This window comes from Crocodylus porosus, unplaced genomic scaffold, assembly GCF_001723895.1.
Source record: "Crocodylus porosus isolate Cpor-Errol unplaced genomic scaffold, CroPor_comp1, whole genome shotgun sequence".
NCBI lineage: Eukaryota > Metazoa > Chordata > Crocodylia > Crocodylidae > Crocodylus > Crocodylus porosus.
This window is the reverse complement of record NW_017728924.1, coordinates 15358071-15374378: the sequence shown is the minus strand read 5'-3', so window position 1 is coordinate 15374378 and position 16308 is coordinate 15358071. Positions and strand designations below refer to the sequence as shown.

Genomic DNA, 16308 nt, shown 5'->3' with positions numbered 1-16308 from the left:
AGCTTTCTCTTTGCTCTTCTCCATCCCATTCCCATCATGTCCACTTACGCAGTAGTAGGGAAAGTGATATATTTGCACATCTGCAGTCTGCACCAAACTCAGGTTTTTTCCTCTTGTAATGTAATGAATAGCCTAATCTTACTCAAAGGCACTTGTCTGCAGCCCCTCCCAAATATTATTTGCCTGTCATGGGTATGTCTGTGTTATTAAAGGACTGTGCAAGAGAGCACTATACTACAGCACATCACACATGCTGTACCCCAGAATGGATCTAATGAAGCCACCTTTATAGTGCAGCACAGGCTGTGAGCTGGTATACTGGTACTTGTGTTGGTTCTTGGTGTCGGCTCATCACTGCACCAATGCAGTTGAAACCATCTTTTTTGATGTGGGTAACATGCTAGGTGGCTGTGGCATACTCCATTGCAACACTTCCTAGGGTGATGTTATGGACCTACTTTTTAATTTTCCAAACTGTCATTGTTACTGTTTTTTATAGACTTTCATTTTTGAAGGCTGAGAGCTGAAGACAAATAGTCACAAAAACAATCTTAATAAGTTAACCAGCTTATTGCTGTTCCTGAAAGAAACTTAGCCCCTTCATCCAAATCTGCAGGTCACATTTGAACCATAAGCAGAACCAGGAGAGTTATTTTTTACCATAGTTTGGTAACTGGCTGTGGCACTTTTGGAAAAGAGCTTCAGACATGGTCTTTCTGTTCTTTGAATTCTACCTTCACACCTTAGCACCTTAAAGCCACATTGTTCTAGAATACATTCTCATGAAATTCATGCTCTAGAACGTGTTCTAGCTGCCTCTTTCACCAGCCCGAGTTGGTCTCCACGGTCATCTTCAAATGGCAAAGATGATCAGCTCTGTGCTGTAGCATCAATGACTACTGAGTCCACGTTTGTTGAATGCGTTTGAATTGCCATGGAAGACAGGAGTCTGAGTATTTCGGCATATGGCAGAACTGGCAACTCCAGTCTGTTAAAGGAGAATTGGGAATGGATGTAGAGTAAAGCCCTTTTTGCACCGAAGGCCTTCAGCTCCAGATTTCTCTCCCAGTTCCATAGAATCTCTTTCAGGAAGAGGATGCCAGGTTTTGAGTCTGGAATGCAAGGTTTTAGAAAGGATTGTTAGAGGTGGAAATTGGCGCTGAATTTAAGAAGTGCCATAATACTGAAGCTATCGTGGAATATTGGTATGTTTACCTCAATTGTTGATGTAATCATTACAAAACTATTGATGTCCAAAGTCCTGAAAGCCATGGGTAATGCAGGCACTTGTCAGAATTTGATTTTGTTCCACTTGTATCCACTGAGTACATAAAACAGGATCAGTATTCCACCTGATGTGGCTTGGGCAGCTCCGAGGATCAGAGACCCAAGCTGGGCTCACATGTTCCTTCATGACTATTTAGCTGTTTGAAGTTTCAGAATTCATCTTAAATTTCTGTTCCTGATGGAGTTAAATTTGGGGGGGTTCTCCCATGTGTTTGCGTATGCACTAATCTTGTGCCTGCTCTTTCCCCTGCCTTTCTCTATTTAAGCTGCTATCATCTGAGGAGCTGGGTGGGAGGGGGTCTGTTTGGTAGTCTATATTTCAGACGGTGCTTTACCTCCCTGCAGTAATATTCCAGAAAGATCAAAGCCTTTTAAAGGCAGCCTTAGCTAAATTCTGTCCAACCAAATACTTTTTAATGCCTCTTAAGAGGAGGCTTAATTCTCAAGGACTAGCACTGCTGCTTATTTTTGTATATGAAGATAATTAATATTATGGCTTCTCCCTTAGCTGTTGTGTCATAAGGTAGTATATTTTACTGAAGATCATTCACATTTCTACAAATGTAAAAGAACAATGTAAACAGAATCTGGCTTCCTACTGCATTTGCTGCTGTTCTAGCAGCAGTAGCCTGTCACTTCATTCTTCCGGTTCCCTTCTGTGTACTGTTATCTCCACTATGAAACAGCTGCTCCATTCAGCTCCGAGACCTAATGCTTTATTTTGCATGTGTTTGCATAAATAAGTGATGAATAAAATTAGATTTTTTTTTAATTTGTTCCAAGTGTAAATTAACTTATTGCTGGATACTGTAATGATTGAAAGCATGTTGCTCTTCCAGCATTTTTAATATTTCTCTAGCATTATGGTTAATGTTGCCCCAGACAAAAGAGTGTCATTTAAGGTGGCCTTCAGGGCATCAACTCGTTGCCCTCAGGGAGAGGCAAGAACTTGTGCATATTTGCTAACAGATAATTAGATGAATCGCTGGCCTTTAATATGCCAGATAATATAAATGGCAAACCTAATGGTGGTGATGAAAGAGGATATTTTTCATTCTATTCCACTCTAGTTTTAAAGAGTCCCCAAAAACCCATGAAACAATTTTTCGCTGCTGTTGTGTGGGATTTTTAGTCCTATGATTCTTCACTTGCATCTAAATTTCTGCTAAGAGTTGTGAAAGTATAGATGATCTCTGTTTTTATTTTTAGTTTTGGAGACTGAATGCAAAGGGATTGGTTGAAGTTATTAATATAATGAAGGAAGAAAGAAAGAGAAATGTATGACTATATTGAGTTGATGTTTTTTTTTTCCCATCAGTCACCTGAATCTCCTAAACTCCCTTTCCTCCTGGAGTGTCTTTCAGGACTTTGTTAGGCAGAATATCCTCTCATAATTGTTACAAATAACAAACTAAGCACAGGCTGATCTTCCTGCGAGCCAACACAGTGAAGAAATGTTTGCATATCAAAGCTGCAAATAAGCTCCTCTTTCAGAAATGTTTAATTTCAGGAGCAGCTTATTTCTCTTGGTGCTCTAAGGACTTAAAAGGCAGTACTGATTTAATTTAGTACAGACGCCTAATATGGAACCTGTTTTTTCCTAATCCCATGGAATATATGGACGTGAGACCAGTCAAGAAATTGGTGGCTTGCTATTGTTCCTCCTTAATTCATGATCTGAGGTGTAGAATGGAAATAGTGTGGTCCTGTCTGAACAGCAAATCTTGAGTAGTTTAAAACAGTTCATACTGAGGGGTGGAGATGCCTTGCTAAGTTCAAAATTACAGTATTCTTGGTGAACCACTTTCAAATCCATCATTACTTCTGGGATTACTTCCTTTTTGTACCATGTAATTGCCTGGAAAATTAGCCCCTTCATGGAAGGAATACAATTTTAAATTGGAAAACATATCTGTGGAAGGGTATAGAAAAATGGATGCATTTCATCCTTCAAAGATAAGTGGTGCCTATTACTATCTGAAGGGGGGTAAGGGCATATAGCTAGGGAATGTGGGGAGAGAGATCCTAAATCCAAATCCACAAAACCTGAGGTACCTATATACTTCCTCACAGTCTCATCAGGTGCCCAGTTTTATTTCCTTTTGCGGCTCGCATCTTCCTCTTGTACTAGGATTGTTGATGCTTCAGAAGTGTAGGAGTAATAGTTGCAGAGCAGGACTTCTTAAGACTAGTTGGAAGCAACATGAAGCTGAAAGCTATTTGCAGTTGGCAGGAGGTTGATCATCCATGTCGAAGCTGTACATCTCGCTATGCGTACAGTGGTGCAGATGAATTGCTTCTAGTTTGAGAGACCAGCTTGCAAAGTAACCTCTATTTCCTCTTCTGCAGACATCCAGCTTTCTCATTTTTGTAGTGAAAAATTAGCTGTTTGGACGTTTACTATTCAGTTTAGCTTTTAACACCAGTAAAAAAGGTGTTAATGAGCTTTCATTTTTTAATAGCATGTAAAATTAATTGCATTGTTCCATATCTGAATGTTTCCCATGGTATATTACTGTGTTTTTAAAATGGTCTGTAGTGTGAAGGCTTTTTACTTCCTTAGTAGATTAAGGATTGAGTAGGTCTATTATGTGTCATTAATATTAGGGCTGTATGCAGCTTCGCTTGCTGATTTGATTTGGCCTGATTTGGTGGCTGAATATGAATAAATCAGGAGATCCTTTAATCCCTCTGAATAGATTTAGAAAGATTCAGTGATTTGGACACAGACACAAGTTTAAATTATTTTTTTTCTATATACCTCCAGGTGCCAGGTGGCTCATGAACACTGAGATGCTGGGGTGCATGGAACATCCCACAGAAGAGTGGGAGCTCCCTGGCATGCTGGGTACCAGAACCAGCAATGGACCAGAAGCATTTTCAGTCCATTTCCAGGTCCACCAAGGAGTGTGCTGGGGCCCCCCTTGCACCCCCTAGCTCAGTGACTAGTACCTCCTAGGTCTGGGGGGTACCTGGGGTCCCCCTGTGGCCAGCTGCAGAGCTGGGGGAGCGTGGGTGGGCCCAGCGTGCTCCCCAGTGGATCCGAAGTACTTCTAGTCCACTTTCAGGTTTGCTGCCAAGCATGGGGGGTGGGGTGGCTGGTGCTCCTGTGGGATGCTCCATCTGCCCCAACGTTGCAGCATTCACGAGCCATGCCTGGTCCCTTGAGGTATGTAGAAAAAACATTTTAAAGCTGTGTCTATGTCCAAATTGCTGATTCTCGAATTGGCATCGGATATTTGGATTTGGACGAATCAAATCGGGGACAGGTGATCAGAATCAACGAATTCATAGATTCATAGATGTTAGGGTTGGAAGGGACCTCAATAGATCGCCTAGTCTGACCCCCTGCATAGGCAGGAGAAAGTACTGGGTTCAGATGACCCCAGCCAGATGCCCATTCAACCTCCTGTTGAAGACCCCCGGGGTAGGGGAGAGCACCACCTCCCTTGGGAGCCCATTCCAGATTTTGGCCACTCTAACTGTGAAGAAGTTCTTCCTAGTGTCTAGTCTAAATCTGCTCTCTGCTAGCTTATGGCCATTATGTCTTGTAACCCCCAGGGGCACCTTGGTGAGTAGAGCCTCACCAATTCCCTTCTGCACCCCCAGGATGCATTTATAGGCAGCCACAAGGTCACGCCTCAACCTTCTCTTGTGGAAGCTGAAGAGGTCCAGGTGCCCGAGTCTCTCCTCATAGGGCTTGGCCTGCAAGCACTTAGCCATTCGAGTTCTCTGGATCCTCTCCAGGTTATCCGCATCCCTCTTGAAGTGTGGCGCCCAAAACTCAATGCAGTACTCCAGCTGTGGTCTGACCAGTACCCGATAGAGGGGAAGTATCACCTCCTTGGACCTATTTGTCATGCATCTGCTGATGCATGATAAAGTGCCTTTGGCTTTGCTGATGACTTTGTCACACTGATGACTCATGTTCGTCTTGGAGTGCACTAGGACTCCAAGATCCTTTTCCACTTCCATGCTGCCGAGCAGGGCATTTCCTAGGCAGTAGGTGTGCTGGACATTTTTCCTCCCTAGGTGTAGCACTTTGCATGTCTCCTTGTTAAATTGCATTCTATTGTTTTCTGCCCCTTTGTCCAACCTGTCCAGGTCTGCCTGTAATTGTTCCCTGCCCTCTGGTGTGTCCACTTCTCTCCACAGTTTTGTCATCCACAAACTTGGACAGAGTACACTTCACTCCCTTGTCCAAGTCACTGATGAAGGCATTGAAGAGTATCGGTCCAAGGACCGAGCCCTGCAGGACCCCGCTGCCCATGTCCTTCCAGGTCAATACCAACCCATCCACCACCACTCTCTAGGTACAACCTTCTACACAGTCCAGTGGGTGGCAAATTGGCTAATCATCTAAGTCACCGCCTCTTAATTTGTTCACATGACTTGAATTGCTGTCCCTGATTTGGGCTGTATCCAAATCAAATACGGCCCCTTTTGCACACCTGTAATTACTGAGAGATAACAGACATATCTTTACTTACTGTGTTTTAGATGTTCTGGACTACAGCTTTAGCTATAATGATTTATCCTTTCAACAATACTATTAACTTTTATCTGTTAATCCTTCCAGTGGAAAGTTGTGTACTCTGTTGCCTTAAATCTTGAGTATCATTATATTAGTTCCCTAGAATTAGTATTATGCCACTCCTGTGTTTATGTACATATGTATTCTGCCTGCGTGAGGTGTTCAAAAATACTTTGAGTATTAAAGAAATTTCATTTCTCCTCTTGGCTGCTCAGAAAAAATCACACCTAAAGAAATAATGCACTGGATAGATGCAAGAGAAATGCATATTTTTACTAAGAGTTCTGCATCTGAAGTACTATTACTGCATTATGTGCCAGCTTATTTTACAATAGTTTTCTTAGACCCTGTGAATAAGTTAATATGCAAGAATATTTATTTTAAATATGACTTGTTGGAATTCAGTTCCAAAACCTGTGCTATCTACCCTTTCCCAAGTTTGTTCTTTTTTTTAAGGATGTGTTGTAGCGCCCGGGACAACTAGTTGCTTCAAGAAATTTAGGCCATGCTTGTTTATACTTTAAGATATGTAAGAATACTGGGAAAATCGTTATGTGAAAAGCACCATTGGGTAACTGATAAAATAACCCCGAAAGAAAATTAATAGAATATCAATGTGTTTTTATTAATATACTGGTTATCAAACAATAATATAATTTATTGTACTAAAGTCATACACCGTATTGCCTACTACATATATGTAGATGTACTAATTTAAAGAATATCAGTTTTGAAAGTATTGAGGTGGGTTGTAAACTAATTTTTGTCCTCATTAAAGTTAGTTGCTTTGTTGTTGTTCATGCTATGTTGTTTGATTTCAGATACAAAGGTTTTGCAGTATTATTTTAATCTGGGATTGCAGGTAAGTGCTTTTCAAATGACTGGTAAATTGCCTGTAAAATGTCACCTGTCTTGACAGATGCATCAATGTGTCTGAATAAGGCTTTTAAGTTCTGAATTTGCTTCCTGTGTACTTGGCTGTTTAATATGCATGTGGGCATGGAGGACACTGAAGAACATAGCAGGAAGTAAAGTTGTGACTTGTGGTGAATTCATGAATTGCATTATTACATGTAGCATTCTGTTGTTTTTATTAACATGGCTGGATAAGAGTTGTTCTTCCTATTGAAAAGGAAAATGTTAAGCACAAGGGTTAGGAGCTTTATCAAGAGTCTGTTATAATCAGTAGGGAAACTGCTTTGGGTGTCACCAGTCTTGGCCAATGTAGCCTAGTGAGTCTGCAACAATCATGGAAGGAGCCAGAGCTAGATTCTCCTGGAGTTGCACCAGTTTCAAGGCCATAACACCACCACCCTCCCAGCCTCTGTACAACCAACCATGTGGTCTAGTTGAGTTCAGAGATGAGATTCTGACCAGTATTCTTTGGGAATGGGTCCAGTGTTAAAGGCACCTCTCGATTTTGTTTCCAGCTCCTTGAGTGAGCAGAGGGGTCTTGGCACATCTCCGGAATAAGCAGTTACAAAATGGAATAAGACCATCTACATCAGAGGTGCCCTAGTACTCGGCAGCAGCGAGTAACTTCAGTACTGGACTTGCATGAACACAGGAGGGCAGAATTAATAGATGATACCGATGTGGGGAGAAGGAAGTAAAGGATGTTGTCTCATTTTGAAATAGAAATATAGCAAATTTACCATCTCTCCCAGTATGATAAAATCAGTTTGATTTTTATCAAACCTGAAGAGCTTTTTGATCTTTCATGAGGCAATATCCATGGAGACCAAGGTATAGTTGTAAAAGTACAGTATTTTTAATGGTTGTGATGATTTAGCAGTCTATACATGGATTACCTTGCAGCATGTATGGTAAAGGGTGGGGGGGAACAAAACTTCTTGCTGTTTCTGGAAATGTTAAGAGCTGTAGGATAGTAGACAAGCAATCTGCACGTCTCCTTTTAAAAATTCTCTTTGCCTTGAATTTCTCAAGTATTATCATCAGAGCTGCTGGCACTCCATGGTATACATGCAACAGGTACCACCACCACCACCATCTGTAGAAGCTTACCCAGCATATACTGAGCCTGCACCCATGGTGGATCAGTCAGTACCCCAGATATACCCTGACATGGGGAGAAATGATGTCCGGCAAGTTCCTCTGGATACATCAGCAAATGGTTTGTGTTCAAGCTGTGTGTATGCGCTTGTCAGGTGTTACAGAAACGCTTCTTATAATCACTCACCTATCAACTGCCACCATGTAGTTAATAGTAGTGCTCTTATTTTTTTTCCTTTTAGTTGTATTGGCTTGAATTCTTTCTCTTTGTCAGGTGAAAAGGGAGGCAAACCCAACTAAATGTAGCACAGGGGAGCAGTTTAAAATTCCTGTGTAATAAGGGACCTATTGATTTGGTTTCATAAGTCTCTTGAATTAACTGATGAAAACTTGTAGGTGTTTTAAGGTAGGGTTGGTTGTATGACAGTATTTTGTTGGGATTCTTTAATGGTGGGTTAAGAGTGTTTTGTGGAGTGGGGTAAGTATATCTTTCTTAGTTTGTGGTAAACATTTGTCCTGTGAGCTTTTTTTTTCTCCCCCATATGTTTTTTAAGAAAATAAATAGATTAGGATCATGGCTATTGGATGTTAATAAAACTTATCTAGATAACTTGCTCTCCTACTGCATATGAAGCTATGGCAACCCCTAAGCTCAGCCCATCCATTCTATAAGAAGTCTATAGGTTTATTTGTACTTAATGGGGGAAAATGCTAAACAAGTAGAACATGCCAAATGTCCAACTCATTATAGTGTCTGTTTGCTGGACAAATGGAGTAGGTGATAGAAGCAAGCTTATCTCTCTGTCAGTAGATCTCTCCTCCCATACTATGAATTGGTTAGTGGCAAATACAGAGGGCTTCCAGTTCTCCTGTAGCTGCCAGCTATTCTGTTGGGGCAGTGCAAGAATCTATCAACCTAATATTTGGTGGGATTTTTTGCAGAAAGATTTGTTTTTGTCTTGTTTTTTAGGAAAATTAGGTTTTTCATTAGCCTTGCATGATTTTCTTCAACTCCTCTAAAAGTTCAAACAGCACAGTACAAACAATGGGTAACAAGGCTTAGCAGTGTCAGGTGCTTCTCAGACTAATTCAGGACCCAAGATGACTGCCACCTCTTCCAGTGTGCAGATCAAATGGGGATAAACATTTATGTAACTATCTATCTATTTTCAGTGTGTTCTATATCATAACAAGCGTCTATAATGAATATAGACTGTATAAAATGTTTAAACGTGCTAATTTTATATATTTTTTCAGGTTCTTTCCAAAATGCAGAGCCTCCACCTCCTTCCCACGGGACAGTATATTACCCAATTGTGCCAGATCCATATGGCCAGCCACCTCTACCTGGGTTCGACTCTTGCGTCTCTATAGTACCTACCTATCATTACGTTAGTCCTTGGCATCCAGTAAATCCATCATATAATAATTCTCCACGAATTCGTAACACTGTAAATCCTGGACAGTTGCATCAAGTCAGCTATATTACCTCACCTAATCCTGCACCTCATTATGTACCTCAAAGTATGTAATGCCAAGAGGCATAGACCCCCCACCTTCCAGTGAAGTTTTGTTTTCTCTATGTATGCTAGTATTATTTCAGCAGTGGACTTTATAGTAATTAAGCTGTTTTGTTGTTCGATTTTTCTTTTTCCCCTTCCCTCCTTCTCCCCCCTACACTTGTATTTTCCTTTGATTTATGTTTGTAAACCTGTTGTCAAATTGAATATTGTTTTAGTAGATTATATAGGAAAGAAATAAGACTATATACCTGCATGTATATATATTCCTAACACCAGCGAAGAACATGAGCCTTGCATTCAACTCTGTCAAATCAGTATATTAATGAAAAGTACATTGGCACTAAAAATGTACTACATTTTTGCCTACCTGTTACACTTGAAGCTGGGGAAAGGTTGGGTCTAAGCTGATTTGAGGACAGTAATTACTGTTGTAATAGACTGCTTTTCTCAGGTCTTCCAAAACAAAGTAACAGGCAAGTATATTCTTCAGTAGTAATTGCTTATTTGTAATAGTAGTGCTTTCTCTCCTGTTTAATCTCTTTCATCATAGTCTGTGTCTTTGAAGGTGGGAAAAATACTCTGCTTTGATTGAGTCTGCTGTGTACTATTGTATTTGTGTGAGATTTAGTTGGAGAAGTGATGGCACAATGGTGGTAGAACTGGTGTTTATTGCACTGATGACACTAAATAAAAAAAAATGCATCACACATTTGGAAATGTCTCTTCACAGCTAACTCGTAACATCCCTGCAAACTAGATTCACCAACAGACTTGCAAAGAAGCCCAGTTAGCATTGTTAGAACAGTAGGAGAAACTTGGGCTGACCGTTCCCCAAAGCGCGTGCGTTGAGTGAATAGTGCAATGAGGGCACAAGACGAAGCAGAGTGCTTTGCCAGTGCAGTGCAAACTTGACTCCGGGTTCTACAATCCAAATGAGGCACAATAGTGTGAGTTATGTTGCAGCTTGCCACACTTGTCTGAAGACGCTTCAATTACTTCCCATTATGAGACGAACTCTTCATCCAGGTGGATGAGGTAACAAGGGACTACAGTTTGCTGTCATGGCAGCATTCCAGGTTGTGCCTGATTTGTCTCACATGACAGCTAGGGCCACAACAAGATGTTGAACTCGGACCCTCTATCTGAGATTAAAATTGCAGTAGGCTTTATACACAGAGGTTACAACAATTATAACATCCCCACTAAACTTCAAAATGGTTGAGGGGGATGTTCATTGTTGAGGTTCTCTGCCTCTTCCTTTTAACTGTCTCAAAACAGAGACAAAGTGGTTAGAAAATAACTTTCAAGAATATGGGAGTCTAGTTTCATACCTTCCAGGGTCAGAAGGGACCTGAGTAGATGATCATCCAGTTGAAGAACCTACAGACTCACTCCCTTATTACTCAGTGTAGTAATGACTTATCTTATTTCCCAGAGGCTTAGACTGGTAGTTTTACTGAAACAAAGCATCTTCAACACTGTGCCCAAGGAGGTGTTGTCTGGTACAGTACCACCCCTCTCCATTCTTCTTGTACCCTCCTCACGACATTTCTCAGGTGAGAGGTTCACTTTCCACAGCTGCCAGTTGAAAGAGAAAAGACCTTTAAGTTGTTTAGAAGTAAAGCTGTTTTGTCTTTTGGGGGGTGGTTTACCTGCCTCTGTTACTTGCTCACGGGAAGAGAAGCAGGAAATAGTACATCTTGGATTTTCTTTTAATGTCTATGCTTTTGTGTGGGGGACCTTTTTGTGGTGTTTTCTTTTTAAATCCCAGATGGACTTTAATTGCTCTCTTAATTCCATGGTCTAGTTGCATTGCTTTTGCCTGCAAGGCACTCACAATGCATTCTTTTCAAAATACAGAAAATAACCAGTGAACTTTGGTAGGAACCTCAGGCTCTCGGGGCTCCACTCCTTGAACCTGCTCATCCACTAAATCTAATGGTTGGGATGGCACCCTTGCTGAGAAGGCTTCTAGATGTGTAGGTACCCAGGTGGTGATTAGCTGATAAAGGGCTGCAGCAAATCAGATTCCACACACAAACCTCAAGGCCTTTTTACTTTCTCTTTGTCTTGGGTTCAGCAGACAAACCTACCCTAATCCTACAAGGCATCTAAAAGGTTTTTGTTTTTATATTTTAAATGAAGATGGAGGACAGAGGGTTAGTATTTCAAAACTAAGAAGCGTATTTTAAAAATGCACCTCTTAGCCACAACCCACAGAAACCTCATTTCTTCCCTCCCTCAGTTTTACGAAAAACTCCAAAAAAACCAGAATTGCTTTCAAACTTATGGGATAAGCTAATACCTCAGTTCAATACCTGAACAAGCAAGCTTAGAGTATAGGATTGTTCAAGCACCAGAAAGAATATTGGTTGTTTTATGGCTCTTTTGAAGCTGAGTAGGCTTAGATTTTTTTTTTTATGGTTCTAAAGATACTTGCCATTATCGGTGTTTTCCAGTCTTTGAACTGAAGCTGCAAGTAGCTGCCTTTTTTGCATTAAATCATAGTAATGCTTAGACTTCTAAGCTCTGATACTGCAGGGCACTTGGATAGTCGCATAACTGGACTTTGCTATTGTTTGCCAATACTTGTACTACAGCTAATGAGAAGCACTGTCTGTCCTGTGACATGCTGGCTGAGACCTTCATAGATAACTGGAGGGTTTGGTGTCCAATCTTTTGTCCTTGTAAATTGTGATAGGGTTTGGGAATTCATATCCCTTAGCCAGCTTCAAAGATTTCAGCTCTTGAATCTTACTACACTTTAAACATCCCAACCTGCAATTGTCAGTCTTATAACCAAGTACACACACACATTAAAGATCAAAAGTTGGAAGATATTCCAGATATGACATTGGCCCCCTATTGGCTCCTGTGATATTTTTTTTTAATTATTTGTTTATTTTAATCCTGTGCCCCTGCTCAGTGAAGCTCTCCACCCCACCCTACCCCCTTCCTGTGTGGGAGACTTGAACACAAGCTGTTTCTATCATAAATAACCATGCATAGATAAACTGTAGAACAGAGAATGACTTACTTTGGTCTAAACTTCCTCTCAAATTTTTCTGACAATGGGAGCTATTAAAAATTCCTAGAGTATTTTAAATATTTTTTTTCTTGAACCACAAAACTGTCATAACTCAGATTTCCCATTGTTTAGTGAATTTTCACAAGCTTGGCGTTCAGGTTTCCCATTTCCCTCTCCCCATCCCTGCTATTACACATGCACATGAATTATGACCACTTTGAAGAAATCTCTTGCTCGCTCTCTCTCTCTTACTTGGGTCATTCCAGGTGGATGGCTCTTGCGTTCTTTTTGGTTCAGGGTGGTCAACCAGGTGACTTGGCCAAGGGGAATGTGTTCTTCCTGGCAGTGGGCATTTTGGAAAGCAACAAGCAATGTGCCTCCAGACTGCTGCCTGGGTAACTTTCTGCAAGTAAAGGCTTGGAAACTAGCCAGAAGTTTAGGATTTAGGTCTAGGCCAGTTTTAAAAAGATTATTATATCCAAGACTGTTTTAAGTCTCAGATTTATGTTTGCTCAAAGTGTATCCTGACTTTCTTGTTCCAGGCACCTCCCCCCGCCCCCCGGGCAATAAGGGTAACAGCATGCCTTGCTGTGGTATTCTGGAGGTGGGAGAAATGGGCCTTTTTGCTCCCATCTTGCCTAGTGGAGCTTGTCTGTTTGTTCCCTCAGACCTACCTGATGTTATCTTGGGATGCTTCGGGCTGAAAGAGGCACCCAGGAATATTATCTGTGGGCAAAGCTACCCCAAGGTTTGCAGGGTCTGTGTGTCTCTGGCTGCATAGAGCCCTAACAGACCATTGCCTGGGTGGTGGCAGCATTACCCCATGCTTGCAGGTATTCTCCAGTTAGCAGGACAGCCAGGTGTAGACACCCTGTGGGAGACTCCTGAAGCAATGTTTTTGGGCCTGCACAGTGAAGTGGGTGGCTCTGCAAATAGTGCCCTCTACTGCGCTGCCACAACCCTCATACATTATAACCTAGGACTGATTAGCTCTCCTTAATAGTTGTTGAACAAAATAGAAGACCTTTTTTTTCTTTGCAATCTGACCTCCCTTTTTCTATTGTCTGGGAAAATTAAACCTGAAGCCTTCAATGCCAGAACCTAAGCTTGAGCCAAAGGACTAACCATCGCTTGGTCATAGTAGTAAGCTGCTTCTCCTTTTATGTAGATTAGTCATGGGAGCAAGGAACAACAAAATACCCAACATGTTATGTGTGCGTGTATGTAGGAAATGATGTGTCTGGTGACTACTACCCATGTGACCCCTTTTTTTTTTTTTTTTCTGTTCCACAGTTGCTCAGATTACACTAAACACACAGCCCAATGTGTGCATGAAAATAAACTGGCTTAATTCTCTACAGATGCTTTAGAGGCTTTAGTGTCTGTAGAAGAGTCATACAATGCCTTCTCACTTTGGTTTCTATTAACAGAAAAGCAGAAAGTGATGTGGTTGGTAGAGCTCCTGGGATTATTTTTTTTCCCTTTTAATAAAGACAGTCTCTGTGCAAGCCTAGTAGCTGTGATAGGTGTGAGCTTGTGGAAGCACGGACATTTTCAGGAGCTATTTTATTCAGATGTGTTACTCTGGATATATGGAATATTAAAAGGGAAAAAATAACGTTTTATGTATCTCTTGAGTTCCTGGAAACATTGGGGGTGAGGAGTTAGCTTTCTGAAAAAAATAATCCAGTCTACTTTGCCCCCTTTTTTGGGAGCCGTTGTCTATCATGGTTTGAACTGGGTGAGGAAGGGTACCAGACAGGCCTCCCAGAGGTATAAAGTAGTCAGTCTGTTTATAAAACTGGCTGGTCCTTAATATAAGTATTAATTCAGTTTATAAATGTGGGTCTCTAATTAGCTGGATTCCACGTGACCGCAGAGAAGTCGGGTGAGGCAGCATGTAGAGGTTGCCTGTTGCTTTATGGTGCGTCGTCTCTGTAATGCTTCCCTCCGTAACGCTTCTGTTGCAAAAACTGTAGAATAATGGAACTGCTTCCTATCCAGTGGCCTGGCTAGGAAGCTGTCTAGGATGGCTTAGGAACAGCAAATCCTGCATCTGTGCATGGAGTTGGACTAGATAACCCTTGAGTTCGCCTATGACCCTATGATTCTATCCTAAAGTAACATTCACTGTCTTTTGTGAAGTCAGACTGTCACTGGCTACCACTGTCATTGCACCTGAGAGGGCAGAGTTATATGTACTGAGATGAAGGCAGACTTCCTAAGGTAAGTGCAGTGAATCACTGTTAAATGACAGCTAAATCCCTGGTCATAAGAAAGGGATGTGGGTCTCCACCTAATTTGAATGGGATGCCCTAAGGGAAAACCACAGGGCAGATAAGAGGTAGGTGATCCCCAAACTGAGGGAGAAACCCCAAGCATTTAGTTTAATCAAGCATTTAGCTTGATCGCTAAACAAAACTGCAGCATTTTGTATTAGTAAGGCACTGACAGCTTGGATAATGGTTATTTGTACTAGCGATGGAAGAATTTAAAGAGACCAACACCAAAACACAGTGAAGCGCTGTGATCTTTTACTTTGCTTGCTATAACTGTCAGGAATATTTTAGAGGTCCCACATCCTCTGTTTAAAATCTCAGAAAATACATGTCTGCTCAGAGGGCATCTAACCTATTTTACCATGCAGCCAGGTACCCAAGTGACAACTGCATCTGGTGATCACTGATGTTCTTGTCTCTAATCTTCCCAGCCTGTAGAGATGTGTTATACTAGTGAACCCTTTCAAACTGGTCGCTCTTTCAGAGGCTAAGAGAGTTGCAGCAAGGCCACTTGTAGGATCTTTTCCCCCACTTCCACAGTGCTGATGGATCTTGGGGGTCTGTCTGGAAGTGATCAGGCTCTTTTTAGAAATTGATGTCACCCAAATGATTGACTTAGTTTAAGATATGTTTGATTATATATCAGCAATCTCTTGCAGCTGAGGATAATTGTCTTCCATGATTACTTTATTTGTGGGTCCGAAGATGGCTGATGAGGCTGATACAGCATCGATAGACACTGTTGCACCTCGGGCATGTGTTTCCGTTCATAGTGGGCAGCTCTGGATTCTTGATTCGGTCTGCAACACGTTATTTCTGCCACTCCTGCTTTTCCATCTCCTGTTGTAATCGTCAGGTTTCAAAGCATCAAGAACCTTGCAGATCATCAAAACTTTAGTTGCATTTAGGAGGTTCTTTTTTCATCAAAAACAATAGCTCTGGTCCCATTTCAATAGAGGACCTTGCAGTGGAGGCTAGTGGAACACATTTTATGGAATCATCCAATTGTAAAATTCATTTATTATTAAAGATAATTATCCTTTAATATTGCTGAAATAGTCCTTTGTAATTCTGCCTGACAGCAATATGAGATACTGGTGAAACCACTCAGCGTCAGACTACAGCCCTTTTCCCCCCAGCCTCATCATACAGTAACACTAAGCCAGAGATCTTACAGGAAGCTGCATTTCTCATTCAGTTGCTATCTATTCTTCTCCTTTCCAAGCCTTCATTTTAGGTTTTCTGTTATCACTATGAATGCTTTTGATGATATTCAGTCCCTCATTGATATTATGTAAAAGTCATTTTGATAAAGGTACCCCAACCAAGATATAGATATAGATCCAAATATCCATATTTTCTAAGTAGCCCCTTTCATTAGAGTAGTGAAAGCTACACATCTTGAACCTGAATTATGGGCTATCCAAAACTGGGATCTGGATTTAAAAGTTGCAGCTTCGATCTCTCATGTATTTCACTGGTGTCTATTTGAGCATGTCCAATGGGATGATTAGATCACAGAGATGAAATCTAGGCTTCACTTATGTAGGTGGATATTTTGCTACTAACTCCGGGGAGCTGGGATGCCATACTTCTGTACTGATATTTGTACCCATTTGTTTGTGTCTGTTTTTACAAGGTAGT

The 16308-nt window shown here is 41.2% G+C and overlaps 1 protein-coding gene across 8 annotated transcripts in view; it reads left to right on the top strand.

The window, feature by feature from the left end:
• ALG13 (ALG13, UDP-N-acetylglucosaminyltransferase subunit) overlaps positions 1-10055 on the top strand; it is a 38433-nt gene extending 28378 nt beyond the window's left edge. For all 8 annotated transcript variants that reach the window (XM_019540392.1, XM_019540396.1, XM_019540395.1 and 5 more), the window contains 3 exons: positions 6643-6683; positions 7769-7955; positions 9092-10055. In XM_019540392.1, the coding sequence (XP_019395937.1) occupies positions 6643-6683; positions 7769-7955; positions 9092-9366 (503 nt within the window). In that variant the 3' untranslated portion in view covers positions 9367-10055. The remainder of the gene's footprint in view (positions 1-6642; positions 6684-7768; positions 7956-9091) is intronic.
• The last annotated feature ends 6253 nt before the right edge of the window (positions 10056-16308 follow it).